Source organism: Leptosomus discolor, chromosome 15 (assembly GCF_034619465.1).
Source record: "Leptosomus discolor isolate bLepDis1 chromosome 15, bLepDis1.hap2, whole genome shotgun sequence".
Lineage (NCBI taxonomy): Eukaryota > Metazoa > Chordata > Aves > Leptosomiformes > Leptosomidae > Leptosomus > Leptosomus discolor.
Window position 1 is genome coordinate 1,227,277 of NC_141405.1, and position 18,035 is coordinate 1,245,311.

At 47.7% G+C, this 18,035-nt stretch overlaps 2 protein-coding genes across 2 annotated transcripts; both read left to right on the forward strand.

Moving 5' to 3' along the window:
- The first annotated feature begins 1,157 nt into the window (after positions 1 to 1,157).
- Positions 1,158 to 8,268, forward strand: ADAP2 (ArfGAP with dual PH domains 2). The gene is made up of 10 exons (XM_086473549.1): positions 1,158 to 1,260; positions 2,431 to 2,561; positions 3,258 to 3,349; positions 3,484 to 3,569; positions 3,911 to 4,020; positions 4,675 to 4,821; positions 5,552 to 5,635; positions 6,020 to 6,082; positions 7,364 to 7,441; positions 8,050 to 8,268. Exons 1-10 carry the CDS (start codon positions 1,167 to 1,169, stop codon positions 8,266 to 8,268), a joined length of 1,104 nt encoding a protein of 367 aa, XP_086329675.1. The 5' UTR covers positions 1,158 to 1,166.
- A 1,961-nt stretch (positions 8,269 to 10,229) lies between these two features.
- On the forward strand, positions 10,230 to 16,780 carry RNF135 (ring finger protein 135). The gene is given in 10 exon segments (XM_086473822.1): positions 10,230 to 10,521; positions 10,641 to 10,903; positions 12,127 to 12,213; positions 12,743 to 12,754; positions 12,756 to 12,872; positions 12,874 to 12,897; positions 12,899 to 12,937; positions 14,186 to 14,334; positions 15,488 to 15,600; positions 16,245 to 16,780. Coding segments are annotated over 10 exon segments (1,632 nt in total).
- The last annotated feature ends 1,255 nt before the right edge of the window (positions 16,781 to 18,035 follow it).

Below are 18,035 nucleotides of genomic sequence, written 5' to 3' on the forward strand. Positions count from 1 at the left end.
TGCAGAAAATTAAATCCATGATTACATTCTAGCATGGAACAGTTCTTAAAGGATCAGTGCTGAAAAGACAGATTTTATGCAGGTAGTTAGAAAACTCAACTTTTCAGATATACTGTTTATTTAATGACATCACAATATTTAAAAATAAAAAAGTACCTAAAAAGATAGAAAAAATGTGTCAGTACTTTCAGCTGATAGCACATCTCTAGTATTTCATCTGCCAAATAAGTAACTATACTGTTTTTACAAGATTATACATAAACATTACTGAAGAAGCGCATGTTATAGTGCACTACAGTAATGCAAGTTAACTATGAAATGAAGTTTAACCTGAAAATAGTAAAATGAAAGGTATCTAAATACATCTTAATCTATTTCTGATTTAATTAACTTTCTTAAATTTTTCTCTGTTTTCTTTTCTTAGATAAACTGGACGTTAAGTCACAGACTTTTTGCCATTGGCTTTAGCTTGAAAGAGGGACATTTTCATTAGGATTTGCAAATCCTGCATCGAGATACGCTGACAGGTTTTTTTGCCTTGCAGCACTTGGGTGCCGCACAGCTCCTCCTCAGCCGCGGTGCTGAGCCCCTGCAGGGTGGGGAGCGGTGCTGAGGGGGGCGGAACGGGGTGTGAGAAGGCGGTATGGATGCTTTTGCCGACGCCCGGTGAACGGCTGCCGTTCTGTTACGTCGCAGGCTTTTTAAACCCACGTGTATAGGGACAAACCTTCGGTGGAGCTGGGGCAGACCTGTGGGTGCGTGGATGAGCCTCCTCCTGAAAACAGGACCTTAGTAACGCCTTTTCGGAGCAGAAAGCTCCTCGCTCGCTGGGGAGGCCCATCCCGCCCCGATTCGGGGCCGTGCCAAAGAACAGCCTTGTCTCGCCGTACCGAGCGCCGGTACGCGGCTGCCGGGGCGCCCGGCCATTACCGGAGCCGCGGCCGGGCGGGCTCCTGGCGGGCCGGCGCCGCCGCGGACCTCGCCATAGGGCCCGGGCCGCCCCTCCGGGGGAGCCGCCGCCCGGAGGCGGCCTGAGGGGCAGCACGGCAGCGCCCGCCCGGGGCCGCGGGAGGGGACGGGGCGCCGCGCGGCGCCGGGGCCGCGCTCCAGTTCCTCATTTTCCTCCCCGGGGCTGAGCTTCCCGCAGAGCCCCGCGCCGAGCGGCGATGATGGACCGCGACCGCAATAAGACGCTGCTGCTGGAGCTGCAGAGGGCTGCCGGGACCGGGAACGGCCGCTGCGCCGACTGCGGGGAGCCAGGTGAGGGGGGGCCCGCCCGCCAGCGCCCCCAGCCCCGCTCCCCTCGCCCCCGCCCCGGGCCCGCCCGGCGCCTTTCTGACAGGAAAGTGGCGAGGGGCGACTGAGGGGCCGGCCGGGCGTCTGCCCATCCCCGGTCAGCCTCCTGAAAGCGGGGCCCGCCGCCACCTCCCGCTTCACGTCCCGCCGAGGCGGGAGGCGGGAGCAGGTGGCTTCCCGCGGCGGCCAGCGCCCCGCGGTCCCGCTCTCGGAGGTGGCCGTTCGGGTGGGCCCTGCGGGGCCGCCGGGCTGCGGGAGAGGCCGGGACGCGGCTGTCCCCAGCCAGGCACGGCCGGGAGCGGCGGCGGGAGCCCCGCGGGGCGAGGGGAGGACAGCGTGGGACAGGAAGTGGCCTCAGCGCCCCGGCAGCTTCCCCGGAGTTATTTGTAGACAGCGGCCAAGGCTGGAGGAGGAGAGTGCGGGGGGTGGTTTGCTGGCGCGGGGGGGAGCGTCTCTGCGCTGGGGCTGGCACGGAGAAGGGCTCCAGGAGCCTGCGGGAGAGCCCGCACCGGGCGGGCACCCTGCGGGAGTCGCCCTGGGCGAAGGGAGCGGTCCCGCCGGTGGCCTGCGGCAGCTGGGAGGGGACAGCGAGGAGCTGCTGCGGGACGCGGTAAGGGAGAGGCGGAGGGCGAGACTGTGGCGGTCCGAGGGAACGCTCCTGCCAGGGCGCTCGGCGTGCCGCTGAGCACCGACCTGCCCCTGCGGGCGGGAGCAGGAGCCGTCGTGGGCAGAGGAGGCGAGTCCTCGCTGCGGGTGTTTGTACTCGGTTGGGCTCTCAGCAGTGGTCGCTGCCTGCGACATCCTTCCATTGTTAATTCAGCAGCAGCAGCAGCAGCTTTTCCACGCAGAACTAGTAATTAGCTGAGCTTTTACACCACTCGGCTGCCTGCACGGTCACATTAATTTTTAAACAAATGGTCAGTGAAAGAGGCTACAAATGCAGGGGCCGCATTCTTCGCTGGGGAAGGCAGGTGCTGTTCCTCTGAACATGGTCAAGTGACAGCCATAAACAATGGGGTGGGGGTTGATGTATTATGGGTGAAGCCTGGGCTGGGCATCAGATGTGCTTTTTCGCCCTTGCCAGTGGCTGCGCTTTTTCCCATGTATTAGTTCATTCTTTGTGTTTCTGTCTAGATCCAGAGTGGGCTTCTTACAAACTGGGAATATTCATTTGTTTGAATTGCTCTGGAATCCATCGCAATCTTCCTCAAATCAGCAGGGTCAAATCCCTTCAGCTTGACTTCTGGGAGAACGATCTTATAGAGGTACAGAGGAAAAAGCAGTAATTCACTTACTTTTGTCCACATTTCATCATAACCTCCTCTGCCTCATAGTTCCTGGGTCATCCACTATGGACAGAGGAACAAAGCCACACAGAGCCAAGTTAACTCCATCGGTGCTTTTAGGGGATTTTTTATGGCCCGCTCAATCAAATTACACTGATAGGTGACCGTGTTTCTAGCAGCCTGCAGTGTGGTTTTTTATAGCTCACCGTAATGCCTCACCACGGTTTAGAAGCCCACAGATATTTCCAGATAGTATGTTCTATTCGGAAAGCAACATACTCTTTTAAATATTGGTTCATCCTCTCATCTTTCAGTTGAATTAGTTGTGTTAATAATATAATCACAGTTAATGTCTAGGAGGAGATGAAGGTATAGGGAGATCATAAACAAATATTTTTTTCTCCTAATTTTATTTTATTGTTTTAATCAACAACTGCAATCTTGTCTTCCTTCCCATCTGCTTCAGAACTGTAAATACTGAAAAAGGCTCAGCCTCCTAAGGAGTGCAAACTGTAGGGCCAAAGGGAATTTATAAACCTATGTAGAGAGGCACTGGGAGGGCGAGACTGAGCAAAAAGTGCAGTGCTTCTCTTTGATATAAGTTTCATTTTATGTTGATGACACAGTATTGGTTTTGTAGTTGCCCACCTAACTGTAACTTCTTTTGTATTTCAGTTTATGAAGAAGCACGGGAATCTCTGTGCCAAAGCTAAATATGAGGCAAAAGTCCCTCCCTACTATTACATCCCCCAGTCCTGTGATTGCTTGTAAGTTGATGGTGTATTCACTGCTGCAGACCTTTACTGCTCTGGAACTACGGCTTCCCTCTACAGGTCTCTTTGGTTGGTTGGTGAAAACAGAGTAGAGGCAGACCAGCTTTATTCATGTTTTCCTCTTTCAGGGTTTTAAGACAGCAATGGATTAGAGCTAAATATGAGCGTGAGGAATTTGTTGCCACCCGAGTCTGCCAAGATCCTTGTTCTGCAGGTAAAAGTTAGGATTGTCAGGGAAAAGATGTTAGCTTTAAGGTCAACAGCACAGTGTTCTGCTTGCAGCTTTGAAGATCTTTAAGGTTGGCTTGTCATATTTGAACTGTTGGATGTGCAGGCCTTGCTTTGAGTCTAACTGCAAAGAAGCTCCTGAGAAAAGGCACTTAAACAAGTGCAAGGGTGTATTCAGCTCTTAGAGTTCTCTAGTTCTCCACTGATTTTTCCTATCAGGTGAAAATTCTCAGATGGAAGAGAGCCTTGAAACTCTGATAACATCTGGATAAACAGTGCTGCTATGGTGCTGCCCTTCTCTGACACTTACCTTGTCCCGCTCTGCAGGTAGCCGTGAAGGATTCCTCTGGAAGCGTGGGCGGGAAAGCAGAAAGTTCCAGAAGAGGCGATTTCTCCTGTCAGCAAGGGAAGGGGTCATGAAGTACTACACTAAAGAAGTGAGTTCCTCAGCCAGAGCTGGCTGGAGGTAGCTGTCCCAACATCCATCCTCAGACCCTGCTGTTCACTGCCAAAAACCAACATAAATAGCTTTGTCTCTGATTTCAGCCGGGCCAGCCTGTGTTTGGAGCAGCCCGGATGTTTCCCCATTAACATCCGTGGTACCTTAGGCAGTTGCTCTTTTGGATTTAGCCCTTTTCCTCATCCCTTATCTCAACCCTGCAGCCTCCTTTTGCCTAGTGAATGAAGGGAATGGATACTGGCAGTTGAATAGCAAGAGGAAGAAGAGATCTGTTAGCAGCTGTTGCCTTTTATATTACCAAAATATTCTCTCATCAACTGCTGCAGCACCGTCCTCAACATATCTCCCTTCTGTGGGAGAGTGTCACTAATTGTTCTCCAACTGTGAGGCTGGAGATAGACCCATCCCTCTCAAATAGCAACCCAGCATTTTTCAAGGAAAGGGAATCACTCTTGGTAAGTGATTTTATGTAGCATGTAATTAGGGCTTTATATTTCAGGTATATCAAATATTCAGATATTTTAGGATGTCTGCTTTCTCTTTGGTAGGGATCTACTTCTCATACAGCTAATTGGTCTTCCATTACGGCTCCTGAGAGCACTTTAATTCAGCGATGCTTTTCATTTTACAGTCCAGAGGTCCAAAAGCCGTTATCTGCATTGAGAATCTGAATGCAATGTTCCAGACAGAGAAAATCCAACATGCTCATGGGCTGCAGATCACATACAACACAGACGGTCAAACAAGGAACCTTTTTGTCTATCATGAAAGTGGAAAGGTGAATACCACGGAGATTTTGCAATAAGCAAGATGCTTAGATGTTGGATCTATATTTTTGAGGAGATACCTTGTTTCTGCAGGATCTGGTTTTACTTGAAGTCACTGTGACTTGTAGAATATAGAAAGTTGCAGAATTTGACGCTAATAACTATAACATCTTGCTCCTGTTCTGTTGGGGCATATATTCAGCTTCACAGCCTGAATAGTCTTAAGGCTTCAGTGGGCCACGTATGTAAATCTCTGTAAGGTCACTGTCTCATGGTTTTATACTGTTCTGTGGTTATATTCTTTGAAGCCTTCTTGACACGCATAGAAAATAATTGTTCTGCATTACATCCAAGCAAACATTGATAATTTTAAGAAGCATGTCCACGGGTTTTGTTAGATTTCTGTTTCTTCCCTTGCCATAGTTCTCACGTCTTTCCAGGTACAAAGGTTTTTAAACAATCCTGAACTGAATCAACTGAAAAAGCCTGTGTACACAGACCTGGGTGACCGTCCATGCTGAGAATGTCTGGGACTTCCCTGGAGGGGCATTGTTAAATTATTTTGGAGGCTCAATGTTTTTCAGGTGTCTGGAACGAGTCGCTGAGTCTCTCTGCCCCTTGGGGAGAAAGTATGTCTTTGCAAAGAGGTCACAAGGAAGGAGAAGGGCATTTTGGACAGCCAGCACTCTTACTGCTTCTTGTTATTGTTGTCTTTATGTTTGTGTTTGATGTTTTCCCTAGGAGATTGTTGACTGGTTCAATGCCATTCGGGCAGCACGTTACCATTACCTGAGAACAACCTTCCCAACTGTCCCTGAGCCTGAGGTGAGAACTGAACAGGGCTTGAAGCAGCTTATGTAAACATAGCACAGGAAAACATTTTCTCACTTCTTCTGTCAGAGTCAGGTGCTCAAGCAGCAGCATATGGATCTTGGGAATGGACAGAAGAGGTAGAAGGAAAGCCCACACTGGATAACATGCAAAAACATAGTCAATATTTAAGGCCTAAAAGTCTGCATGTGGTCTTTTTGAAGTGTAATCTTTCAAAAATCTTATGTTCCTTTTTATTTCAGACTTCCCTTTACTGAGCAGCAAAAAAAACCCAGACCCCAAAAGCCAAAATTGGTGGTGATGAGCATTGACAGAAACAGAACAGAAAAGCAAGCTTGAATGAAACAGACATTTTTGTGTATGTTTTTGTTCTCCTAGCTCATACCCAGGATCACAAGAAATTACGTCAAAGAAGGATATATGGAGAAAACAGGACCAAAAGTAAGTGCATACTTGGCAGTACACAAACAGGATTATTCCAGATGGAGAATATTTTATAATTTATGATGTTTACTAGTAAACAATTTGTTGAGTGACTATATGCTTCCTGGGTCTATAAAAGACGCTATATTCAAGCCGGTCGTGTTCTTTGGGATCGTGTTTTATTTTGTGTGGAAAATAAGACTGAGAAGAAGAATCCTCCTTGAAGAGTAAGCAAGATGGACTAGCTGGCAGTGGACATGCAAAGTCCTGTTACGCAACACTAAATGGATTGTGTATCTGCTAACTGCAGCTCTAGAACTGCAGCTCCTGCTAGAAGAGAACATCACATGCTGACTCCCCTACTTCCCTGTTTCTCTTAAAGTCAGTAGCATACAAGTTACATCTGCTTATAGCAGCAAAGTATCATTGAGCAAATTCTCCCCATCGAAGCCTATGGTTTGGGTTGGTGTTTTGTGGGAAAGTATTTGGGCCACTACTGCTTGGAACAGGAGAGGGAGATTTCAGGCACTGCTGAAGGAGGGGATAGAGATCTGAAGTCTTGTTTGAACATGCCGCTCCTTGCCTCGCTTTCCTCTGAGTGAACCATGAGCCAAAGTCCCATTAAAAAGTTCAGTGGTGTAATGCTGATACTGAACTGTGGTGGCTGTTTGGCCCAGCTCAGTGCTAGTGTCCCAGTACATCTTCCTGCAGGCACTTGCACAGAGAATACTCACAGCTACAAAAGATTGTGTGGTTTTATCCTGAGGCCTAAATTCTGCTCAAACTGAAGTGAGCCCTAGAAGAGGACCCTTCAGTTCAGCTCGGAGCAATGAATAGCTCAGGGAATGCTCAGATGAGTGTAGTAGATGGAATTAGCACTTTTAAAGAAACCTACCATTGTGCATCCTGCAATGCTAGGGACAACTACCCAAACCAAAATGCTGAAATTGATTGCATACGCTCCTCATTATCGCTACTGGCCCAGGGATGATTCTCTGCAGTATCTTCAATTAATCCTTTTGCTGCAACTTTCTTAATCCTGATAATGTGGTCACTGGTAGAACCAAACTTCCCTGCCTTACCCAAAGGACTGTCATTGAATGGGAATCTCTAGTGTGGACCCAGGGAGAAGGGAGCTGAGGGCTGCACACAGCAATGACTCACCCATTACCAGTTACAGGGGTGAATGAAACTGAACTCAAGCTCTCAGTCTTTTAAGCAGTTCAGGGATCTGCCTTGAATAGGCCAAACTCCCCTTTGGGACTTGGTCTTTAAAGAACTTCTACCATCTCCTTGCAGCAGAAGGAGGCCTTTAAGGTGCGCTGGTTCTGCCTGGATTCTCAAGAAAGGAACCTGATGTACTTTAAAAACCCACTGGTAAGAGGAGTGTTCTTCGCTATTCCACAAGCCCCGTTATGAACCTGGGTGGGGACGAAGGGTCTCTTCTCATCCAGCTCTTCCAGTGGCTGTGCAAGACTGAAGCAGGCTCAGTCTCAAAAGCTCATCTCCCTTGTCAGTGGACCTCTTTGAAGCTGAACTGTTTGGGAACTCTGGCCCTTCCAGTGGCTGTGAGGAAGACTGAAGTCTTAAAAGTAGCTGCTACTGCCTGTAGTGTTTATGCCCACTCTCTCCCAGTGCTATTGCCTTTATGCCTGTAACCTTAGGCAAGATGAGCAATGTTCCTATAACAGAGGCTTGACAGCCCCGGTATCCTGCTTCCTGGCACTGCTCTAGCCACAAGGAGATCCTTTCTCATTCCTTCTGAACACCCACCAACCAGCTCTGTAAGGGTGGGTGCCTACCTCCTTCTTCTGAGAATGCCCATGAGTGTAAAAAAACCTCTAGTGTGTTCCCTGCTGCCTGTCACCAGATCAGTGTCCCCTTCATGCATCCCCAGTTCTTGTTCCATGTCGCAGGACAGAACAGTATCTGCTGGAGCTTGCTATCCACTGGCTAATGGCTGCCTTCTGCTTCCTTCTTTCTAGGATGCATTTGCACAGGGCCAGGTTTTTATTGGAAGGACGGATGAGGGATATGAAGTACGAGCTGGCTTGCCCCAGGAAGTCCGAGTAAAGAAGAGGAAACCAGCGATCACTGTGGTCACACCAGTGAGAGAGTTTCTGTTTATATGTGAGAATGATAGGGAGCAGAGGGAGTGGATAGATGCCTTAAATGGAGTCATTGCCCAGCCTTTGACTGGTTAAGACTAGCACTGGGTTCTGGTGAGCTGCACTTCTTGGGCTCCGTTCAGCATTGCTCTGTGGCCTCTTTCTGTTGGCAAGGATGGTGCTCAAGGCCCTGCAGTAATGGTGGTACAAAGGGCTTCTTCCTTCAACAGGCACGGGAAGGGGGGGCAACAGAGAAATGAGTAAGAGGGAGTGCAGATATTCAGAAATTAGCTGTGCCCCTGCAGAACCTTGCTTGAAGTGCCTTCTCTCTTCCTACCCTTCTCTGCTTTTGAGCAGAGGAGGCCTTCCTAGCCTGACATGGGGATGAATCATCCAGTGTTGTCTTATGGGGGAAAAAACCAACGTCAGTGGAGAAAGTCTGACCCCAGAAGGGCTGGCTTGCATTTCCTTGAGGACTCCTGCAGGTGCTGTTATATCAGCTCCTCCTTTTCTTGCCTTGGACTGGTGTCAGAAGAACTCCCATACATCCTGCAGGATGGACCTGACGATCCAGCCAGTGGCACATATCCTGCCAGGTCATCTGTTACAGGAGCACATAGGGACAGTGGCCAAGAGGCAAAGATACCGTCTCCTATCAGGAAGATGCAGGGTGTCCTCTTGGATAGATCTGAGATACCAGTTCATGCTGGAGTCACTGGATGTCCTTCTCAGGGAGGAGCAGAGTCAGGCAGCTACATTCCACCTGGCTGCAGCTCCTGTCCAGATAGGGACATGGTTGTTTTCAACAGAGAGGGTTTAATGTCTTTTACAGTGTTACGTTTCTGGTACAGTGAAAAATAAAAGTCAACTCTGAATTGCAGAGGATGCTGTTATGAAATCACTGTAATGACAAATACTCCTAGCTCCTTGCTTTCAACAGCTTCTGCTGTTTGACTTTATGAGTGGCAAATCCAACATGTGAAGGCCAAATTTTTCCAAGCAACCCCACATAGTGCCCCAGCAAACACATCATGTGTACATGATCAACATATGCTGTCTCACTCTCTAAAAAACAGAGCTTGATGAGTCTGAGCATTGAAAGGCAGAAACTAGTTTTAAAAGTGTTATCTTCAGTGATTTGCTTGAAAACACTCAATGAATGAGGACCAGTGCTGGAAGTGGAGAGTGAGTGCCTCCTGATCAAGTACCTCTTACATCCCTTCTGTGCAGGAGTTGATGAAGGTTTGCATTGGCTGATACAGTGCCCTGAGTATTTTCTTGCCTCGAGACCAAGTCTGAGATTTGGTTCTACCAAGCAGCCAGTCATTCAGATATTTAATTCTTCTTTTCAGATAGCCTTAGTTTGCAAATCAAGAGGAAGTCTTGCAGACTAAGTTTCTGGTGAGGCTTCCACCTTTTGCTGACAATTTTGCCAGCCAGTCTGAAATACCCGGAATAGTTCTGCAGAAATGGGGAAGTGCCAATACTTGCAGGGATTAGTGAGATTAGCTCTTCCCCCCCACACCACCCAATAGTGCAGAAGAATTGTTTGAGTTGGATCATCATTCTGCCTGTCTCAGCCAGCTCATCACCATCCAACTCTGAGCAATCTGCAGCAGTTTTCCTTGCTGATAATGCTCCCATGAACTTCCCTGTGTTCCCACTCTCTCTCTCCATGCAACATCATTCACTCTAGCTCACATGCTGGTTCAGCAAATCATTTTAACCACCTAATCCTGCGGCCCTTGAAATCAGTAGCAAAGCACCTTCTGCCTTGTAGGAGGAGCAATGTCAGTCTTCGTTTCCTTTGACATATGTTAGTCGTTACTTGGGGATGAACTGAGTAACTCAGGATGACCTCAGAAAACTTCAGTCCATCCAGCAGCCTAAACTTCACATGGATGGGGCTTTGCAAGCCGCTGTGCTGTGTTGCTTGCTCTCCTGGATGGGTCGGTAGACCAGCTGCGTCAGCAACTCTGATTCGCCTTGTTACCAAACCGGGAAATTCCCTGTGAAAACGAAATCGTGCAGATAACAGCAACTTTTTTTGAGAGTCAATGCAAGTCAAGGCCAGGTCACGGAGAGCTCTGCGTCACGGTTCGTTTCTAGTCAGCCCCAATCCTCGGACCGAGTCGCCAGCAGAGGCACAGCTGGGCCAGTATCGGGCTTTCTGGCTGGCGGGGGGGCTCCCCGGCGGAGCTGCCCCGGAGAGCCGCGGGCCGCGGGCTGGGCGGCGCGGCACAGCCCTGGGCATGGGCCCGTCCCGGTACAGCGCAGCGGTCCCTCACGGAGCCGACACCGGAGCGGAGCCGTCCAGCTCCCGGCCCTCCGGAGCACGGCAGGAGCCTGGCGGGAGGCGGCGCCCGGGGGAAACGAAACTCGGCCGGGCCGGGCCGGGCCACGGCCGCTGCTCTCGGCCTCGGGCGGCTCCTGAGCACCGTGAGCCCGAGCTGCGCTGCTGCCCGCAGGACTTCACGGCCCCCGGGCGGCTCCCGGGCGGCGGCCACAGCTTCTGCCAGGCCCGCAGCATCGCGTACGGCACGGGAGGGGCAGCCGCCGGGAGAGCTTCGAGCTGAAGGACCTGCGGCACAGCCGGGAGCCGGCCGCTTTGGTGAGCTTAATCCCGCAGGAGGTGAAGGAAGAAGAGTTAGAAACGCAGGATGAACCGAAACTCTCCGGAGCTGTTGCCTGCAACGACCGGAGCTCGGCGGGGCGGCGACGTGGGGAGAAGGTACGGCCGGGGCATCCCGGGGCTCCTCCCCGCGGCAACCCCGGGGCATCCCGGGGCTCCTCCCCGCGGTACCTCCCGGGACAGCCCGGGGCTCCTCCCCGCGGTACCCCCCGGGACAGCCCGGGGCTCCTCCCCGCGGCACCCCCGGGACAGCCCGGGGCTCCTCCCCGCGGCAACCCCCGGGGCATCCCGGGGCTCCTCCCCGCGGTACCTCCCGGGACAGCCCGGGGCTCCTCCCCGCGGTACCTCCCGGGACAGCCCGGGGCTCCTCCCCGCGGTACCTCCCGGGACAGCCCGGGGCTCCTCCCCGCGGTACCTCCCGGGACAGCCCGGGGCTCCTCCCCGCGGTACCCCCTGGGACAGCCCGGGGCTCCTCCCCGCGGTACCTCCCGGGACAGCCCGGGACTCCTCCCCGCGGTACCCCCTGGGACAGCCCGGGGCTCCTCCCCGCGGCACCCCCGGGACAGCTCTGGCCACCATTCTAAATACGTCACCAGGGTCATGGACACGGGGACGTGGCCAGGATTGAGTGGACTTGATCTCTCTTTGTGCTTCCCCCCTCCGCAGATCCTTTGCATTTCCCACGCTAATATTAGCATCGTCGTAACCGTGTCACGTACGTTGAGCAGATACGTTTAACTCCTCAAGCAGTGTTTGGGGTTCACTGGTTGTGTCTGATACATTGAAGAGTGCGTAGCTGAACTGGAAGTAACAGCTGTACTTATTTGGCTGATATACAACGGTTATAACTGTTCCTTGTGCTGGGTGTTATTTAGTGCACCAACGCAGCATTGGAGACTCCGGAAAGGACACATAACATTGTTATACGGTGCTACAGCTCCACCCAGCTGAATGGCACAAAATAGGACTGGTTCATCATCTGGATCTCTGCATAAAATAACTCCCAAACTTGGAGGAGATGAGAAAAATCTATTGATGGTCATTATCTTAGCACATATGTATCTAAAAAGTCTTCTTTGCAGTCGAGCAAAGACCCGAAGCTCACAATTATGTTTGAACATGTAAATGATGCCTGCTGCATGTTGACTTCATTGTGACTATTCCCCCTCAGAATTGTGTCTTCCAGAGCCCTCCTCAACCGGTCCAGTGTCTAATGTCAGTGATGTAGGGGTTTTTATTATCCTGCTGCCTAACCTAGTCATGCTTTCTTTGAGGATTATATAGATAAATGGTCCATGTGTCACTAATGTGTCACTTTAAAGGAGTAAGAGATATATGACATCTCCAAGCAACTAGAAATGATTGCAGAAACTATCCACCTCTTGAGGAAAGACCTCAGCAAAACAAAGGTACATGTACATTCATTACCTGCGGTGAGCTTCTGTTTCCACTGCCACCTGGAGACCGATTGACTCCAGTGTAGCCTTCCAGCGCAGAGCAGGAATCTGCCTTTTGTTTCCTTCTGTTGCTGTCACAACTCTGGTTTCATTGATGAGAATGAACTATGGCACCAGCTGTATGAACTCCTGTCAGGCCGCTGGAGTTGTGCATTGTTGCCTTTTTCTACCTAGCCCAGGAGTAGCCTGAATGTTTCTGGTACTCCTAGATGCAAAATGCAAATCATAAAGAGGGAATATTGATCTTTCTAAGTTGTCAGGCAAAGACTGCTGGCCATGAAATAGTGAAGATCATTAACATACCCAAAATCTCATTGCAGGTAGTACAGGGTACTGTCAAATATATTTTATCCTTTGAATAAAGGTAGCTGTTTCTGGTCTGCAGGGGTCAGTCAAAGAGCATGTTAGATGGGGCAGTAGATCTCATATTCCACACATCTTTTCAAACAACACAATGAACTCCGTGTTTTCTGCCTTTCAGGAATATGCATCTTCAGATCGAAAGCCAGATTACTAAAGGTTTCTGTTGCATGAAGGAATGTGTTGAAAGACAGGAGAGAAACACACTGATGTTTATTGAACAAGAGCAAAAAGCAGCTCAACAGAAAATTTGAAGAGACTATTAACCAGCTCTGTGGTGAAGAAGAACAAGCTCACAGACATCAAAGCCCAAGCGGTGAGTGATGAAGTGGCAGAATATGAGTAGAAACTCTTAAGCTAAATGTCTTGGATAGCTGAACATGCCCAGAGCACTTTCAGGTCCTTGCTGCACTGAAACAATGGTACCAATCCACAGACATTGCTGTTACCAGGGAAAGTTTGGAGTGAGAAATTCAGAGGGAAAAAGCACTAAAAAAAGGCATAGGCTGGGGATGCAATTCAGAACTAGACTTGTTCCAAGGCTATTGGTGAGCAGGAGTGAAGCGGGGACTGCCTTGCTTAAACCCAGTCCTGAGTCAAATCTAAGGTTAAGATAAGATCCTTTACTATATTTTTATTTTCCAGAATACGTATGTACACATATGTATGCAAGTTAAAGAACTCACGAAGTTATTATGTACTTTCTGACAACTTTATTGGGGAAAATATGTCAAGAGCTCTCAAAAGAGGCAGTTAAATCACTTTAAATTCTGCAGAGCCTCTTCTAATGTTGAAAATAACAATGCCAATGACGCACATTAGCTAGCAGGAATTTGGAGTGGGGCTCGCTGGGTGTGACGGTGCCAGGAGGCAGCAGTGGACTTCCAGGGCCGCGACACTAGGCCTACAAAGGCTTTCACCTCGTGGAACCGTGTGTTTATTTCTGATCCAGAGTCCTGTTCCAGGCAATGAGGAGAAATGGGTGCTTTAGGAGTGTGAGTCATCTGGCCTATTTGAGACACCCACCGGCAAATGAGAATAGTCAAGCCTTCAAGGGCCTATTTCTTTCCACAGACTATAAAGGCAGCCTAAGGGAACAAGCTCAGATGTAGATTTCCACAAGTCCTAAATTTGGGCAAATGAGGTTTACCCTTTTGGGGGTATCTTATGCTAGATCTCATACATGTTAAAACTTTTTGTTTGGGTTCTAGAAGAAGAAAGTTTAAAAAGAGAAAGTTTGTGTATACATATGTATACTTAAGGAAATTGTAATATACATATATATATATATACAAGAAAAATAGTCCCATTCTTAGTTTTCATGGGGAAAACAAAGTATTTTATTTTTCGTTAAGAATAAACTATCTTTTCTTATTTTCTATAAGATTTCAGGTTAGTTCTCTCAGCTAACTGTCCTACAAAGGAAGCTCTCAATACAAAGAATAAGATTTTGGGGAGGTCACTGCTGGTTTTCCACTCTGGCTTTATAATATAATCTGATATGATGGATGAAATAACTGCTGTTATTTACATCTTCCTCTTGGTTCTTTTATGTCATTACTAGAGTAACTTTCGTGAGAGACACAGGTACAAAGGCTTACCTTCAACAGCGCATAAAGTTGCACTTGATGAGAAGCTTGATGTTGTCAAAACTGCTGTAGAAGACCTTAAGAGAAAGTTGGAAATTTTACTTTTGGAGAAATACGCTCACAGTTCCCACCAGGTGAGGTTTCCTTTTTTTGCAATCTCTTTCTTAGAGGCAGTGGATCTAGCAGGATCCTTCCGAGAAAACAGGTGTGCATGGGAGTGATGATTATAAAACCCCTTGCAGTTCTGGAGACTTTATACTTCTTTCATGGGAGCCCAAAAGAAAAGAGCTGAATGACATGCAGATCAGTAGTGGAGAATGAAACATAATCCATTTAAATATTTTTTCTAAATATAAAGTAATGTAACAGCAAAGTCCTTTCTAAGAGCAGAGATAAAATTCCCTCCCACCAAAAGCTGTGTCTAAGCAAAGCTTTAGATCTGGGAAGGCCTTTGCTGTGGAGTTTTCCTCCTCCCAGCACTGTAGAAAGATCACCGAGTGTTTTTGAGAGCAACTTGACTGACCTAGAACCCCACAGCCACTGAGGGCAATCCTCCCCTTCCCACGCTTTCCAATACTGCCTGCCTTTTTCAAGCACTAGTTCTCAAAACCCCCACTTTTTCATATTTTTACCTCAGGGTTTTTCTTATCTCAATCATTTCAGCAATTGAGTTTACAGCTTCGCTCCACAATCATTTTTAGTAGCAAAACGAAGGAATCAGTGGGCAGAGGTGTGGGGCAGGAACTTTTAAGGACAGCTTTCATGAAGAAGACAATGTATTGTTTAACTATACCAGAAAGTGTCTGTAAATGAGTCTTCTAAATATGCACTACAATGTCAGAGAAATTAGAAACAGCTCTTCAAGCTGTAGGGCTGAATGTCAGGCTTTTCAGTCAGCAATTAGAGTAAAAAATTAGTTTGTGCTTAGGAAATGCATGTGTAAGTAACACAAGAAACGATGTTATGATACTCAGAAAAAAATGAAGAAACCATCAACACTTTTATGACAGAAACTGGCTTGTCTGCATAGAAAGATCCAGCTGCTTTACACAACTTTTCTGACTGCTCCATTCGAACAGGGCAGCAGTGTACAGTGTTTTGTTACTTTTGGATAAAAATGTTTCCCTACACATCCTTGGATAATTTATACAATCAAAAAAGCAGTTCTTTGTTTTGTACTTTAACCACTAGCTAGGTTTATTTAATGTATGTTTTCTTTTAGAAGCATAAACACTTCCTATTTACATTTTGAAGAAGTGCCTTAACGCTTTAATTTTTTTTGTATTTATGCAACCTCCAAACTCAAATCGGGAGACAAGTGTCTGCTCATTATCTCCAGAGTCTGCAGCTAAAAACCCAGAACCAAGGACTTCAAGCCACTTTCCTCAGTGTAAGTATGCAAGCCAGCGTGACTCTTCAAGAACAATATTCAAGTGACTATGAGACTGTGGATTTGCTGAAGGAGACTGTGCTTACAAACACCAGCAGGAGATCTGGCTGTTTAACTGAAGCATAGAAACACAATGAAGTTACCATGAATTGATCAGTTACTGCAGCATAATGCAATCCTCTACCTGACTGCATATGCGAGATAAAAAGGATAAGAATCCTGTTTCATGGAGGTCTATAAGCTTGTGCTGGCTGCAGAGTTGGTGCACGGGCAGTTACTGCCCCTTGCTGATCTTTACTGTGTTAAGCCGTGATCCATTTGTGGTCTGAATTTTGTAGCATTTTTACAGAAATATTTTTGCAGTCAACATACAGTACTACAGCTGTAGCTTAAAACACACGTGGTTTTGCTGATAAAATATGCAAGAACATGTCCCAGTGAACAGATGGCTAAGTTTTATTAAGGTAAGCGTCTCATTTATTATTGGCAAAAAGGTAATTTTTGAATAAGATTGTGATTAGGAATAAGATCCATCCTGTAGGGTGCTGAGTACCTTCACCTTCCCACCAGAGTGCGTGAGTCTGTCACAGATATTTACGCAATTGTGCCTGTTAAATGTGTCAGTGTGCTCAGGATACAGTTAGTGTTTGGCTGTTTGACTTTTGATCTCACAAGAGTATATGAGTGCGTAGCAATCACAGCCCAGAGCAGGAAGGTGACGGTTTCCAGCCCCCCGACTGATTGTGAACCATCGCCCAACAGATTCTGCATCAGCCAAGTGATGTGTGCGCAGAGCTTCTCTGCTGGGTGCCACTACTGGGAAGTCATTACCAAGGGCAGTGATGGATGGGCTGTTGGAGTTGCTCATGAAATGATTGCTAAAAGGGACAAATTAGGAAGGACAGAACATCCGTGGTATGTAGAATGGCTAGGTCCCAAAAAGCAGCTGTCAGCCTGGCATAGGGATCAAGAAACATTATTACACAAGGATACACCATTGAAGGTTGGAGTTTTCCTGAAGCTACAAAAGAAGACTGGGTCATTTTACTCCATCACTGACGAAGAAATGCTTTTGCATACTTTGGAAATTAATACCTCAAATCCTCTTTACCCTGCTTTCTGGCTATATAGTCTAGAAAGAACTGGATATTTAACTATGAGTCACATGAACAGGAGATAAAGCCCGTTCAGAAAAGTGACAATTTTGCCTGTAACTTCAGAGCTTCTCTACAAGTTTCAGTGTTTAGCACAGGCATTTACCAAGGAGGGTATTACTTCCCAGGCTTTCTTGGAACTCAGCAACTGATACTTTATCTGCTCTGCATTTCTTCATGCTGTGCCCTGATCTAGCCGTTCTTCATTAAAGCAATTCCAGTGTATGCTAAAGGCGGTAACCATCCCCGTGGGAGAGAGGTGGATTTCTTAAGCAGCTTTAAATAGTCCCAGGATATTCCTAGGAAGGAATGCACCAAGGAAGCTCTGAGGTTGGGGATAAGCCCTTCCCATGGATCTCATTTTCCTACATTGATTAAAAAAATTACAGGAGAACAGATGATGCCATCACATTCTGTCAAGTGAGCTTTCTTTAGAAAGATCTGAGTAAGAAATGCTGAGGGGGCAAGAATGTTACTGATCTCATACATGAAAATCTTTGTCTTCAGAGGGGTACTAAAATACAGGAAATAGGCTTTGTATTTGAGGACCTGACACTTCAGGGAGGTGTCCCAGAACATCTTCTCACTAGCGCTGTGTCTTGTTTTAGTCTTGCCCAGGGTAAGGGTTGTCAGCCTGGTGGTGGCATGACCACAGGAATAGTTTTGGAAGCAGATGTTTTCAAATGTGTTTGTACCAGCTGATACATCATGTGGTCACTTTATTGCTCTTTTAAAGAACCAGCAAACCGGACTGTGTCATGGAAAGGACCATCTTTTCTTGTCAGGGAGCCTGAGGAAATGAGAGGTCCTGAGTTTCCTTGCCAGCGTACAGGCCATGTTTCTGCCCTTGTTTGTCCCATCTTTCAAGCTGTAGGGAGGTCCCTGTTGCCTGTGTGGGGTGAAGGGGCCAGAGCTGAGATCCTGCAAAACCTACTGACAGCTGAATTTCTGAGAGCATCACTGCTTCATGCAGGTGAACTGAAAACACAGTTCCCAAAAAGCAAAAACTTTTCCAGGAAGACTGTAGTATTCCAGAATGAACAAAATAAGAAGTTTAATGTGAGTAAAGCATGTAGGATCCAACTAGCTCATTTAGCCAAATGGAGTTCCATGGCTTTTAAAGCCATTGACGGAACTGCTGGTAATTTTCAAGGTTACCCTCCTTTGCTGTCGCTGAACACTCTGAAAGCTCTTTGGACTAAACGCACGTTTGTAAGATCCCAGAGGTGTGTGTACCAGCTTCTGCAAGCCTGGGGGTAGCTCAGCGCAGTGCCTGGCTAA